This window comes from Enhydra lutris, unplaced genomic scaffold (genome assembly GCF_002288905.1).
Source record: "Enhydra lutris kenyoni isolate GAN:26980312 unplaced genomic scaffold, ASM228890v2 scaffoldscaffold45, whole genome shotgun sequence".
NCBI lineage: Eukaryota > Metazoa > Chordata > Mammalia > Carnivora > Mustelidae > Enhydra > Enhydra lutris.
Genome location: NW_019154129.1, coordinates 14,452,856 through 14,467,235, shown reverse-complemented (window position 1 = coordinate 14,467,235; position 14,380 = coordinate 14,452,856). Strand labels below are relative to the sequence as shown.

Here is a 14,380-nt window from a genome sequence, read left to right as displayed (position 1 = left end):
CCCAAATGCAGTCCCACACTGGGGCTATGACTTCAACACGTGGATTTGGGGTCACACTTGGCCTCTGGCAGTGCACCCCATCCTCCCGCAGACTACTCAGTAGAGGAGGGGGGAGGAGAAGAGGACATTTGGTGTGTTCATCGGAGGTCATGAGAAAGAGCCGTGGTTCCGGGGCATGGGCCCCAGCTGGCCACCAGCCAGGGAGGAGCCCTTTCCTGAAGGTCCCTGGCTGGCGGTGGTCCAGTGTGGGGTGTCCAGACATGGGGCCAGTGGGTGGGCGTCCCCCCAACCCTGGGGTTCCCGTGTGTCCCCCAGGCATGGGCAGCAGTGATGAGTGGTCTGATGTTCAAGACATCATCGAGTCCACCCCAGAGCTGGACATGAGTCGGGAGCCCCGCCTTGACCGCATGGGCAACAGGTAGTCACTGGGTCTGGCCAGTAGGGTGGGCTCCATGTTTACCGTGGGCATTGGGCCTTCGGCAAAGGTGTCCCCTGTAGCCTTGCACAAGCAGCGTTGGCACGAGTGGCCCCATGGGCGGTGTTGGAGGCCCCCGCACACGGCCGGTGCTCGCCGGCCCTCAGCCTGAGCTCCCGGCTGTGCGTCCTCACAGCCCAACCCAGGGGATCGTGAACAAGGCTTTTGGCATCAACACGGACTCCTTGTACCACGAGCTGTCGACTGCGGGATCGGAGGTCATCGGGGACGTGGATGAAGGAGCCGACCTGCTAGGTAAGCCCAAGCCCCCCCCGGGACCCCAGCGCCTGGAATTTGTCTTTGTTTCTCTAGCTGTAGCGGAAGCAGTGTCTCTGTCAGCCGTGAGCCAGGAGCTTCTCACGGTTTTGTCGAGATGTATCATAAACGTACATCATCATAAAACATACCCACGTAAAGCATGAAGTTCTGTGGGTTTTAGAGTTCACACAGAGCTATGTTACTTCCTAATTTTAGAAGCTTCTATCTCTGAAAATGAAACCGTGCCCTTGAGCGCTCAGCCTAGGTAGTGCTCTAGTAGTTCTCCTCAAAGGAAACGCCTGGACAGGGTCACTGTCTGCGAGCCCGTGGTCAGCCCTGGAAGGCCCTGCCCAGGTGTCGGAAATGGATGCAGAGACAGTCCCCCATGTAGACTCACTCCTGGTCCTCTTCCCTGTCCGGGGATGGGCGTCTGGCACCCCGGACGTCTGCTGGCAGCGCCCCGAGGCCCTCAGCACTGCAGGCGGGAAATCGGGTGCTCTCAGCGGCATGACTGTGTCCCGAGGCCCGGCTGCAGGGCAGGAGCTCCGGGACCCTAGAGCTGCACTGGGCCCCTGCCTCCCAGCGAGGTTGGCTGTGGGACAGAAGGTGGCTGTGTTGTCAGGGGACCAGTGGTTCTGTTTCGTCCTCTTCCCACACCATGTCCGTGGAGGCGGCTCACGGGGACGGGTGCTCCTCCCTTCCCTCGGCTCGGGCGGGGGCTGCAGCTGGGGCCAGGGCCGCCGCGTCAGTGAGGGGAGGTGCCGATTCCACCGGGGTGGGGGGGCACGTGAGGCCGTCTGCAGGCACTGTGGCCCGGACACGGCCGCCTCCTGCCCAAGGGGGCAGGGCTGCCGCCATCTGGGACTCTGCTGCCGGCCTTCCCGCTGCCGGCCCTCTCCTGTGATTAACACTGGGGACCGTTTGCCGTCGGGGACTTGAGGGCACTTGCGGAGTGTGTCTGTGTCCCGCTCAGCTGCTCTGTGTGGACGGCACCGTCTTGGTGGCTCGGCTGGGCTTCCAGCGGCAGACGCGGCCAGGCCTGAGCCCACGAGGGAAGGGCGCCAACAGGCGTTTTCTGTCGGGCACACTCTCGCTTTCTTTGCCTTAGGGCTTTGCCGGGTCGATTGCCTAACTTGGGGCGTGGGGATCTCCCAGGAACGCAGTTCCCCATGGCGCCAGCGCCAGCAATGTCTTGGGCCCAAAATGGAAGTTTTTTCCAGATAGTTTTTAAATTGTGGCGGAAAACACGTAATATGAAATTTACCTTCTCGCTGACGTTTGAGCGTACCGTTCTGTGTGATCCGGACGTCGGCCCTCGCTCGTGAGGCCAGGGGAAAGGGCAGGAGGAGGCCCGCCTTCGGCAGTGTGTTTCTCGTGAGATTTTTCTCCTAAGTGTAATAAAAACATTTATTTAAAAATAAACAAACTATTAACATTGAGAAAAAGTTACGTAGGGGAAATCACATTTAATATTGTGACACCCTGGCACTCTCCTTTACGGGCCTCAGGTAACCCTACATACGTTCTAGTTTTTGCTTTTGGAAAAGCAGTATGTGCTTCTAATAGTACTCAAATGTCAGAGACTGCCAACAGAGTAAAACCATGCGACCCCACGCCACTGCCGTGACGTCTGTTGTGACATGTCGGGGCACCTTTCCGCCCACCAGGGCGCACACGGTTCGTGGGCTGTGGGGGTCAGCTGGGCGCTGGCACCATTCCCCCGACCCAGTGGTATCCTCCACACGTGTCCCTTCACGGGACTGTAAGTTCTAAATTCCTCCACTCTCCTGGGCCTGAGTACTGCTGTGTGGCCATTGCTGTCGTAGATCCTGCGGTAGAAGCGTGTGCCCACCCTTCTGATGGCTTCTTTATGACAGATTTCTAGAGTGGGAGCCTCAGGGTAAAGGTGTGGGCTCCCGGGAATGGCCGCACACTGCTTTCCCGACGGGGCTCTGCCCGACCTTGCGCTGGCTGGGCGCAGGCGCTGACCCGCTGGGCTGGGGGTGGCCCGGGAGGGAACGTGCCTCAGCAGGGTTCCCACGGTGGGAGGAGGACGTGGTGGGTAGCCGTGCGTGCCGTGTGTTCACGACGGAGCACCGTTCTGCTGGGGCCCGCTGTGGAGGCTGTGCGGGTGAGAGGGCAGCACCCAGCAGGCCGCCGTGTGCTGGTGAGCGTTTGAGGACTTGATGAGCGATGACAGCCCTCTCCCTCGGAAGACACAGGCACCCAGCAGCGGAAGACACAGGCACCCAGCAGCTTGCATGTCCATGCCGGGCTCTGTAGGCCCAGCCTCACACGCCTGTTCCTGGCCATAGGTGGCTGGAGGCATCCCGTGGTGTGCTCAGGGGTGGGAAATGGAGTGTCCAGGAGGGGGCAGAGCTAGAGCCCGCCGGACCTTGCTCTGTGGCCGGTCTCCTCACGACAAGGTTCCACCCCGCAACATGGTCATGGGAAGAGTCCCCAGCATTGGACATGCACAGCCACCATTCATCTGGGGTAGCACTGTTGCCCGTGTGTTATGGAGGAAGAAACCAGGTCAGGGAGGGCGGGATGAGCAGCAGAGTCAGGACCCAAAGCAGGTCGGACATAGAGCGGCAGCCCCGACTGACCACCCGCTCTGCCTTTCGTCGCAGCTCTGTTGGCATGGGACACGCCGTACAGTTGGCCTGCTCAAGGTGCACGGCCCCGTGTCTTGGAACACGTGGAGCAAATTCCGAGTCAAGTGACCATCATTACGTTAGAAGACATTTCACCAGTAGAGGAGCCTCCTGCCCCCAGCCCCTGGCGGCCACTCCCCTGCTTCCCATTCTGCACAGCAGCCCCCTCTGAGCGTCTCATACCCGTGGTCCTTCTCCACGTGGCCTCTTTCCTCGAGCGTGATGCCTTGAGGTTTGCGTGTGTTGTGGAAGGTGTCAGAGTCGCGTTCCTTCTTATGGCTGAGGCTGGCATGTTGCCTGCTTAGGGCACACGTCACGTATCCATTTGTCCACGGATGGCCGCATGGGTCATTTCCACTCTCGGCCACTGTGGCCGATGCTTCCGCTATGCTTTTGCTTCCTCACGTGGTTCTACAGGATTACCGGTGCTAAGCAGCCTCCTCGCTGCCCGGTGGCTCTGGGTAGCCTGCCTGTTGGTCCCTACCATTGGCCACAGTCTCCCGCCTTGCCCTGCGGCTCCAGGCCATGGGGCTATCCCCTCCCTCCCATCTTCAGGGCTGTGGGGTCTTCTGGCATCACTCCAGATGCCACTGACCTAGAGAAACTGCATCGATGGTGATGGCAGGAAACGGGACAATAGGCAGTGCTTGTCAGTGAGCTTGACCTGCAGGCCACGGGGTCATGACTCCCAGGCAGATGTAGGACAGCTCCTAGAAGGGAGGTGGTGTCTGGTGAATGTCCTGGGGTCACTTCCCTAGAACAGAGAGTGCCTGTTGTGACCTTCTCGCGAGAAGACCTAACCTACGCATCTGCTGGGTCTTTGTTCTGAGAAAGCGGAAATCAGAATCCTTCCATCATCGAGTGACGGGTCGTGATTCACTGCGCGCTCAGCATGTGTCAATGTCCGTGGCCACCTTGGGCACTGCTTCACTCTGGCTACAGTGAGCCCCCATTCTTGGGAGTAGAGGAGCCTGCCAGAGCCTCAGGCACGACAGGCACCTGCCAGGCCGGCAGCACCAAGGGGTTAGGAGGGATTAGTGCCGTGCACTCTGCTGGCAGGGAGCCGAGCAGAGGAGCCCACCCGTCTTCTAGCAACGTGGAGGGAGGAGGTGGCCTCAGCTGCGGTCCCCTCACCGAGCGCCCGTTCCCGTCTGCCAGTGTACGCCATCAGAATGGGAGTCCCAATCCCCCAGCACCGTGTGTCTTTCTGAAGACAGCCGTCGGAGAGCTGGGTACCCGACCTGACCCAGTGGGGCTGCTACACGGAGAAGCCTGGGGCCGGCAGGGGCTCTGGTAGTCTCCATTCTGTGGCTGTTTTTGCCATGGAAAGGTCCTGTGGTCCCAGAAACGCAGCGGTGCCCTTGGCTCGGCTGAGGGGGGCACCCTTCAGCACTCTGGGTGTCTATTCAGGCCGCCCTTGCACCTCTCCCCATTTGGACCGTGAATTCCAGTAGCAGGAGAGCAGGGAAGAGACCCTGCGGAGGCAGGTCTCCTTGTGTCTCACTCAGCTCCCACCGCGGCTTGCCAGATGCACCGTGGTTGGAGAGATCTCCGGGAAAGCAAGGCCTTGCTACCAGTCCAAGGAGGACAGGCTGTTGAACGTGAAGCCTCGTCCAGTCCCAGAGGCACCTCCCTGCGACAGTGTGCCCCTTGGAGCCAGCGTAACTGGGGAGTAAGGGAATCCGTGCTTGGTGACCACTCGGTGAGGGCTGGGGAGACCGTGGGCCCCCTTCACAAGTGAGGGAGCTCAAGAGAAGCCAGGCAACTCGACTTAGAACCTGACGGACGGCACAGGCTGGCTGTGTGCTCTCTGCGGTGCTGTGCTCACGTCACAGGTCCCGCCCACGTGGCAGCCAAACCCAGAACGTGTGTAGAAATAACCTTGAGAAAGTCACAAACCTGTGTGAACAGAATTGGGAAACACGACCAAAGAGCAGGAAAGAGGTCTCGAAAACCAAGACCCGCAGGCCAAGCTGCGTGAGCCTCCCGTGACTCGCAGAGCAGCCCGTGGTGCCGGCGTAAATTCACTTTATGGATAGAGTCTGAAGTTCATCCAGGAGAGCAAACGTGAGAGTAGCCCAGAAATTTCTGAGAAAGAACCAGCTTGCAGGGTTGCCCGATGTTCTAAGCACAAAAGCTTCCATGCAGGTGGGACCAGCGACAGCCCCGCCGGGCCCTGTGAGTTCCTGGTGAGAGCGGGAGCCGTTGTGGGGACTTGGGTAGGACAGACGCAGCACTCAAAGCCGCTGGAAATATGGTAGATTCGTGGAGAAGAAGTCTGGTCCCCACCTTTGTACACAGACTTCTAGTTGGATTGAAGATCTGAACATAGAAGTGTGAGGTCGCAGAGCTGGAAGAGAGGTGGAGATTATGTTCCTGATCTGGGCCCCCCCTGTGGCCGTGGCTGCAGAGGAAAACACAGACCGGTGGGAGGCGAGCTACTTAAGAAAGATACATTGTTTCCCACCCACGTGATCTCCAGCCTTAACAGAAGTGGCCAACAATAGGGTGAGGGTTGGGTAAAAGGGGATTCACTGAAGATACCAACAAACGTACCTAAAGGATGCTCAAACTTCAAGAACAATCCGGAACTGAAAAGAGGACATGGAGATAACTGCTCCGAAGATCCGCACAAACGCAGCGGGTAATGCCGTGCCCCACGGCCAGGAGGTGGTGGTGTGAGGCCGCGGCGGGGTGCAGCCTGGCCGCTGGCTGGGGTCTCCGGGGTGGCCGCCGTTTTCTCCGGGGGGTGGGGGGGTGGGCAGAGGGTCGGGGAAACGGAGCACCTCGAGCGGGAGCATGGCTAGCCTGGTCGTGATTTTGCTCTTGAAATGCCAGTGTTGATCCAGAAGGAGTTCCCAGGAGACGAGCTGTTGATGGCGGCTGCCCTGGGAAGGAGCAGGGACGAGGGCATATCCGCCTCTGACCCAGGGCGCCTGTTTCTTGTTTAAATTCCGACACCAAACTATATACGTTGGTGTTTAAGTCAGGTGACTTTATACTATTGGCTTCTTTGGGAAGTGACCGCAGAGCGGTAGTGTTGTGGCCTGTCCCCAGCTGGGCAGCACAGAGGAGTTTGGACCCCAGTGAGGAAGGCACTGCCAGCCCCACACGCCTGCCGCCCCTGCTGCCTGCCCTCCCTCTCCCTCCCTGTCAGCCAGCCAGACCTGCTTCCTTTTGTCGTTGGGCGGCTCTCCCTGAGGTCGTGCCCTTCCTGAAGGACGCTTGGGCTGGAGCCTGTAAGGCCAAGCTCACGCACTCTAGGGCAGGGGAGGCGTCTTGAGCCTGGACACCCTGGGCATACTGCCCCACCCACCGACCCACGCACGCACACACCCCACGCACACGTGCACACACACACACCTGTACCCACACATGTACATGCACATGCATGCGCTTGCCCCACGCGTGCACATGCATACCTTACACGCGTGTGCGTGCACACACACACTCCCTCCCCTTCCCAGGTGTCAGCTGCAGAGACATCGCCCTCCCGAGGGCTGAGCAGGTGTGGGGCCCGGTGTTCTGGGTCCCTGTCTTCCTGTAGGGTTGCCATCCCCAGTGGGATTTACCACCCATGGGCCCGGTGACATCTGCTTGTACTCCTTCACGCCTTTCAATGTGGAGATGGCTGTTCAGCATTGTTTTTTGTTTTTTTTTTTTAAATATCTATTTTGTTGGTTCCAGTCGCCAACTGACCTTTGTCGCTTCCTTCCCCCCCGCCCTCGTCTCTCTCTGCTTCTCGGGACATGGCCCCAGGGGAGTTCTCAGGTGCGTATCTCTCCCGTCTGTCTGTCTGCGTCCCCCTCTGCCCACGGTAGCGTCCAGCTGGAGTGGGTCGGTGTCCTTGGGACACTCCCTGCTGCCATCCAGTCTCCGCTGGCTGTGCAGCCTGTCCCCTCCTGGTTCCTTTCCAGGCCACTAATACACACGTGCTTTTGCTCCCCAGCTCCCCTGCCGCTCGGAAGCTTACTTTGGTTTGCTCCACTACTTCCCACTGACAGTGGCCTTGACCCCGTCCTTTCCAAGGCCGGCCGTCCCCCAGTGCCATTTCCTAAGGCTCTATGGAGCCATCAGAAGCATGGGACAGTTCGGATGGGACCGCAGACCCAGTTGCGTGTTGTCTCCCCTCTGTCACATGTACCCCAGAAGTCAGGGGTCCTCTTCCCACACGGCAGAGGACTCAGTTCCTGCTTTCTCCCTCTCCTCCCAGCAGGAGAGCCCGAGCCCACCCACATGCACCCACCTAGTGTGCTAAAGCCATGCTGGCTCGCTGGGCGCCACTCTCCCTCATTTGCAGACACGCGCCCCTAACCCCTGCCCTTCCCGGCTCAGGGCTTGGGAGCACTGCTGACCCTCCACCTCACCACCCAGGTTCAGGCCTGGTGGTTTTTCCAGGAGGAGGAGCTGGCTCCATGCATCTCCTACCCCTCCATCCCGCTCCAGGGCGCACCCCAAACCCGGAGACCAGGAGCCCGAGTGGGCCACCCCCCTGCTGCTCACACAGGCTTAATGCGCTTCTTTTTTCTCCCCTCCTTCCGTCTCCCTGCCGCCCCGGCCGCCCGGCTCCCGTGGGACTGGGATGGCTCTCCTAGTGCACCATGATTTCTTTGGTAAGGCCAAGGCCCCATTTCAGTTTGCTTCTCCTGTTCCTTCCTTCCTCTGTGGGCCTCACACCTTCCTGCTTTGCGAACTGGTCGCTTCGCTCTGCGTGGTGGGGCAGCGGTGGGGCCAGCAGGGGCCACAGGCTCTCCTGGCTCCTAGCCCTGGGGTGGGGGGGTTGGTTTCAAGTCCCGATTCCCCAGCGCCCTCCCTCAGAGCAGACCCTGGACAAGCCGAGGGGCAGGAGCGGAGACAGCAGTCAGAGCCCGTACCCGGCACACCGCTTGCATAGGTCTTGTCTCACCGTTGTCCTTGACAGGGGCGAGTGATCGGGAAGGATAGACCCTGGGCTCTCGGGGCGGTCTGCCATCACGGCTGAGTGCCCGTATTTCAGAGTTTTTGCGACATGCCTGCAGACAGCTTAGCGGTGGGGTCCGCCTTGGGGCTTGGTATAGAGGAGCTGGGGGGACCCCTCTGGGCACCAACCCCAGGGAGTGCGGTCCTCACTTCCACTCGCTCCCTCCCTGCTGCTGTGCCCCAGGGAGGCCACCTGCCCTCCTTGGCCCCGAGCTCTCTGCCGTCCTGTGCTGTCTTCTCTGTCCCCATCACCACGGTTCCAACCACCGCTGTCCTGGGGACAGCTATGAGAACGGTTTGCCTCACGAAGGCCTCAGAAACCACAGGGCTAGGGAGCTGCTGACAGGGGACAGAGACTGAGGCCACCCGGTGGGGCTGGTGTCAGCTGAGCCCTCCCATGGTACACAGATCTCCCGTGGATAGAGTGTGTGCAGGTCAGCCGGGGCTGTCGTGCCCATCCACACGGGGCCGTCCGGGGGCTACTCTGGGACTCCATCCCTGCCAGCTGCTGCCAGCTGAGAGCCCAGCTGAAGACCAGCAGAGGCCTCTCCCTGGGGTTTCCAGAGGCCAGCCCCATGGGCCTTGTCCCCTGCATCTGCCCCCCCAGGGCCGAGCCGCCCCTGGGGAGGAGGGCTGCTGCTGTGGGACAAGTGGAGTAGCGTCAGGGGCTGGCCTCAGACCCAGGGAGTACCTCTGTGCCTTTTGTTTCAGGAATGGGCAAGGAAGTGGGGAATCTGCTGCTGGAGAACTCCCAGCTTCTAGAAACCAAGTAAGAACACTCTTCTCCAGGGCACCTGGGGGGCTCTGTTGGTTAAGCCTCCCGCTCTTGATTTCGGGTCAGGTCATGATCTCAGGGTCCTGGGATCCAGCCCCACACTGGGCTCTGCACTGGGCATGGATTTTGCTTGGAATTCTCTTCCCCCGCCCCCACTACCCTCTCTCTGAAAAGAAAAAAACCCCAGAATGCTGTTTTCCCTCTGCGGGTACTGAGATAAACCGCTGCTCAGGGCCAGGGCCTCCCTGTAACAACGCTGGGAGGGCCCAGACCCACATGGCCCAGCTTGGCCCTCCAGGGTCACCACTCTGCCCCGCATTCTGCACTGCGGGGTCCCCGCTCAGACCCCCATGAGCCGGCAGGCCCCGTTGAGCCCCCCTCACACTATGTGCACAGCGGTTCACACGGACTTCTCGACTCTCTGCCTTCTCAAAGAAACGCTCTGAATGTGGTGAAAAATGACCTCATCGCCAAGGTGGACCAGCTGTCCGGGGAGCAGGAGGTGCTCAAAGGGGACTTGGAAGCCGCCAGGCAGGCCAAGCTCAGGCTGGAGGGCCGCGTCAAGGACCTGGAGGAAGAACTCAGGAGGTGAGCCAGGGCCTGGGGCTAGGCCCTGGGAGGAGGTGGTGGGGCTCCTGGAAGGGGCCGAGCTAGACCATGCCCCCAGTCCGGTCTCCCCTTTCCGGGCTCCCTCTGGAGGACACGCCCCCCAGCGGCTCCCCCCTGGCCCTCCTCCCTCAGCCTGCCCCTCCCCCAGTTCCAGCTCTCGGTGGAGCGGCCAGGGCCCAGCTGCCCCTCTTCCCCGCATCCCCGCCCCGCTCCGCATCGTCCGCCTGCCCCCTCGTCTCCCTTAGGAGGAAGCTGCCTTCGTAGGTTCATTCAGGAGGAGGGGGTTCTGGGTTCTGGAAAGTTCTGGGTCCCCTTCCCAGCACTTGGCACTTTTGTTGCAGCCTGATGCTTCCCGTGGGGGTGCCTGTGGCTCCAGACTGGAAAGGGGAGGTGTCACGGAGGGGGCCTGTGGGGGCGGCAGACCTGCCTGGGGCTGGCCGGCTGGCTGCGCCTTCCCCATTCCCCAAAGCCCTGGTCCTCTGCTGGGGCCGCCACGGCTCATTTGAGCAGGGCTTTGGGCCGCTGGTCCGCCAGGGCCCGAGCCCAGCGGGGCCTCCCCGCTCCCCCCCGCCACAATTCCCTCCTGGTCCTGCAGAGTGAAGTCCGAGGCCATCGTTGCCCGGCGTGAGCCCAAAGAGGAGGTGGAGGATGTAAGCGGCTATCTCTGTACAGAATTGGTATATTCCACTATTAACCTGCGGGCGAGGGGGGCGGGCCGCGGGGTGGGGCTCGGGGCCCTCCTCACCCCTTCTGTGTCCTCTCCTCCACTCTTTCCTGGTGGGAACCCGTGTTCAGCCTTAGGGGCCCACCCCGCCCCCCAAGTCCAAGGACGGTCCTGAGGCGAGCCCGCTACTCCTTGGGGGTTCGTAACTAACTGTTGCAGGGAAGGCAGAGGAGATGACGTGTCGGGCCTTTGCCCTCACCCCTGTGGACCCCCTTCTGGCCAGGGTCTGGCGACTGGGCTGCCTGCCTTCCGCAGAGGGCAGGGCCGGGTCCTCGGCCTGAGGTGGACAGGGGACGCGGCACACTGCTCAGTAGCTCGGTTACTTTTGGGGGCACGTGATGTATGTGTCAGAGTGCCGGCCACGTGTTCCCTCAGCCCGTCCTGCACAGCCCCTACCTCTGAGCACCTTAGAAGAGACCCAGAGGCACCTGGCCCTCCTTGCCTGGGGCTGGGGGCTGATGCTCACTCGCCTGGCGGCCCCCTGGGGTGCCTCAGCCCCCCCGGCCAGCCTGCAGCTTCACGGAGCAGACTGGGTCCTGCCCCCGCACTCCCAGCTGGCAGACCCCACACGGATCTGCCGACACCACCAGCGTCCCCCTCGGACACAGTGCCCCCCGGTCCCGCTCGCTGGACCCTCTTCCTCTGGTGCCCCTGGGGACCAATGTCACCTGTCCGTGTTGACTGGAGGCATTTGGGATCGCCATGGGGTCCAGTGGCTTGTGTCAGCCTCCTCGAGTGTGTCATGTGACCTAGAAAGGTTCCCCTTGGGGGATGGGTAGGTTGCCCCCATACCCACCCCACCACGTTTGCCTGAGGAGGCCCCGGAGAGGAAGGGCGCCAGCTGCCCGCCGGCTGAGCGGCTGTGCCCCCCGCAGGACAAGGTCCCCCTGGCGCAGCGTCGCCGCTTCACGCGGGTGGAGATGGCCCGTGTGCTCATGGAGCGCAACCAGTACAAGGAGAGGCTGATGGAGCTCCAGGAAGCCGTGCGGTGGACCGAGATGATCAGGTGGGCCCCTCGGCCCCCTCGGGTGCCCGGCCTTGAGCCCTGGTCCCCACGGCAGGCCCTGAGGAACGGAATGCGGCAGATCCCTCCCCGCCTCCCTCTCCCGCAGAAGGACCGGAAGGGGGGCTGGTGGGAGCCCATGCGGGGCTCTGAGCCGGCAAGGGCCTTGGCTGGGCTGGAGCCGGCCTGGTGTGCCGAGACCCTTCTGGGAAGCTGTGACTGACCCCCTGGGAGCCCCTCCTCCCTGAGGCCAACTCCCCGTGTGCCCGGGGGGGGCTCCCCAGCACCCGGTCCCGGGCAAGGGAGGTGCCAGGGTGGCCTGGGCAGGGCCCAGTGAGTGGGTGGGTGTAGTCTGGGGACAGGTCTGCCTGGGCACGGGCTGAGCGGGTCCCGGCCCCCCTTCCCCGCCCACTGTAGAGCGTCCCGAGAGCACCCGTCTGTCCAGGAGAAGAAGAAATCCACCATCTGGCAGTTGTGAGTTGGGGCGCCGGGATGGGGAGGGGGCAGAGGAGGCTCCCGCTTGGCCGCCCCTCACTTCCCGTGCCCCCGCTGGCAGCTTCAGCCGTCTCTTCAGCTCCTCGTCCAGCCCCCCCCCAGCCAAGCGGCCCTACCCCTCAGTGAACATCCACTACAAGTCTCCCACCACGGCCGGCTTCAGCCAGCGCCGCGGCCACGCGATGTGTCCCATGTCTGCGGGCAGCCGGCCCCTGGAGTTCTTCCCCGACGAGTGAGTGTCCCAAAGTGTCCCTGCTCCTCCCGCAGGCCTGCACCACAGGCTGGGCTGAGTGGAGGCCCCGGGTCCCAGGGTCCTGCCCCTCCGGGCTCTGAGGCCCGAGCGGCCTCTGCCTCACTCTCCAGGGGGCTGTGCTGGGGGACGCAGTCCCTGGTGGGAAGGGGGCTCGCCAGCCTCCGTGGCTGATCTCTCTGTGCCCACACCCTGCGCCCCTCCAGCCTGACTGGGTGCACAGGGCGTCCCTGGGCACAGGCCCCACTGCCCCCCAGTCCCTGCCCTTCGTCCCAGAGGGCCACCCACAGCCCCTCAGGTGCCCCTGCTCCCCTGCCTTTGGGGACGGCCCTGCAGCCAGCGGGTGGGGTCAGGCCCCACCCCAGGATGTGGCCCACACTCCTGTGTCCTTGGAGGTTCTGGGAGCCGACAGGAAGTCAGCAGCGTGGGGTTTCCGCCTGGGAATAACTCTGTTTGGAAATTCCTGTTTCCCTTAGTTTTGGGATACCAGGATTTTGGCTCCAGAGCAGACATGGGGAATTCTGTGTGTTGTGTCCTTGGACGGGCCTGGGGGAGGGGACCAGCGCTGGGCAGGAGCTGGACAGGGGCCGGTGCCCAGGCTGCCCGCTGAGGGGCGGGGGGGCATGCATGGTCCTGCCACCTGGGCGTGGGGACCGTGCGTGCTCCATGCAGGGCAGGCCCGCGGGCGCGGGCAGGAAATGACCTGTGTGCCTCCTGCCAGCGACTGCACGTCCTCCGCCCGCCGGGAGCAGAAGCGGGAGCAGTACCGCCAGGTGCGCGAGCACGTGCGCAACGACGACGGGCGACTGCAGGCCTGTGGCTGGAGCCTGCCGGCCAAGTACAAGCAGGTGCTGCAGGGGGCGCGGGAGGCCGGCGGGGGGCGGGGGGTTGCGGGGGCAGGTGGGACGGCAGCTGGGGAACCACCTGCGCAGCCCTGTGGTGCCCCCACGGCCCCACCCACGGAGGACCGGCCCCCTGCCTCAGGCCTCGCGCCCACGTGGCCTCTGCCTTGTGGTCGCAGCTGAGCCCCAACGGGGGCCAAGAGGACACGCGGATGAAGAACGTGCCTGTGCCCGTGTACTGCCGCCCTCTGGTGGAGAAAGACCCAACCATGAAGGTGAGCCGGCCCGGCGGGCCTGACAGGTGCAGGTGGGCGGGCGCGGGCGGCAGGCTCGCTGACCCCAGGGCCCTTCTCCCAGCTGTGGTGTGCCGCGGGCGTCAACCTGAGCGGGTGGAAACCGGGCGAGGACGACTCTGGGAACGGAGTCAAGCCTGTGCCAGGCCGCGACCCTCTGACCTGCGACCGGGAAGTGGAAGGAGAGACCAAGAGCGATCACACGTCTCCAGAGAAGAAGGTCAGAGCAGACGGCAGGGCCAGGGACCCCACTGCTCCCGGGGTCTAGGTGACTGTGAGCAGCACTGGAGTCACATTGAGAGTGACAGAAACAGGACAGCTGGGAACAGTGCCGCAAGACTGGGCTCATCTGAGGTCCCCTCCCGGTCCAGGACTGTTGGAGGCCTTTGCTGCCTCCTGGGTCGGGGGAGATGTGCGGAGGGTCTGAGACTCCGCAGGCCGCAGGGCTGGAGGGCTCAGGCCCCCAGGGGTGTCTCCTCCTCTTCCCTGTGCGCAGGAGTGCTGGGCGACCCGAGGACGGGGCTGGTGGAAAAGGCGTCACGTGGGCTCTCGGGCTTTGTTCTGTGGCCCAGACTGGCTTGGGGCAGGGACCGGGGCACCGGAGCTCAGTCCCAAGTTCTCACTGCCCTGCTGCTGGAGGACATGCGTCCCCTGAGGCCGCGGGCAGGGCTGCACCTAGAGGGCTCAGGAGGCCCCCACGACCCGTTGCGGCTGCTGGAGAGGCCCGGCCCTCCTGTGCTCGGAAACAGGCAAAGGAGCTCCCTGAGCCGGATGCTGCCTCCAGCCGCGTGTGGATCCTCACCAGCACCCTGACCACCAGCAAAGTGGTCATCATCGACGCCAACCAGCCGGGCACCGTGGTGGACCAGTTCACCGTCTGCAACGCCCACGTCCTGTGCATCTCGAGCATTCCAGGTGAGGGCCAGCAGTGCGGGTTCAGCGCCGCTCCGCACACGGCGGGGATGGAGGAGGCCTGCTGAACCGTACCAGCCTCGCTTGGGATATGCTGGGGACAGTCGGGAGCCCATGGGGGAGTCCAG

The 14,380-nt window shown here is 62.9% G+C and overlaps 1 protein-coding gene across 9 annotated transcripts in view; it reads left to right on the top strand.

Annotated features, from left to right (window-relative positions):
- The window catches only part of LOC111156025 (mitogen-activated protein kinase 8 interacting protein 3), a 45,347-nt gene that overhangs the window by 25,929 nt on the left and 5,038 nt on the right, over positions 1 to 14,380 (top strand). For 4 of the 9 annotated variants that reach the window (XM_022516575.1, XM_022516579.1, XM_022516572.1 and 1 more), the window contains 13 exons: positions 316 to 418; positions 612 to 730; positions 7,150 to 7,161; positions 9,061 to 9,118; positions 9,560 to 9,712; positions 10,329 to 10,410; positions 11,333 to 11,463; positions 11,878 to 11,934; positions 12,017 to 12,187; positions 12,927 to 13,053; positions 13,227 to 13,322; positions 13,405 to 13,560; positions 14,090 to 14,255. In XM_022516575.1, the coding sequence (XP_022372283.1) occupies positions 316 to 418; positions 612 to 730; positions 7,150 to 7,161; positions 9,061 to 9,118; positions 9,560 to 9,712; positions 10,329 to 10,410; positions 11,333 to 11,463; positions 11,878 to 11,934; positions 12,017 to 12,187; positions 12,927 to 13,053; positions 13,227 to 13,322; positions 13,405 to 13,560; positions 14,090 to 14,255 (1,431 nt within the window). Of the gene's footprint in view, positions 1 to 315; positions 419 to 611; positions 731 to 7,149; positions 7,162 to 7,985; positions 8,004 to 9,060; positions 9,119 to 9,559; positions 9,713 to 10,328; positions 10,411 to 11,332; positions 11,464 to 11,877; positions 11,935 to 12,016; positions 12,188 to 12,926; positions 13,054 to 13,226; positions 13,323 to 13,404; positions 13,561 to 14,089; positions 14,256 to 14,380 lie in introns of all 9 variants that reach the window. The other 5 variants (XM_022516576.1, XM_022516573.1, XM_022516577.1 and 2 more) reach the window with 4 other exon arrangements.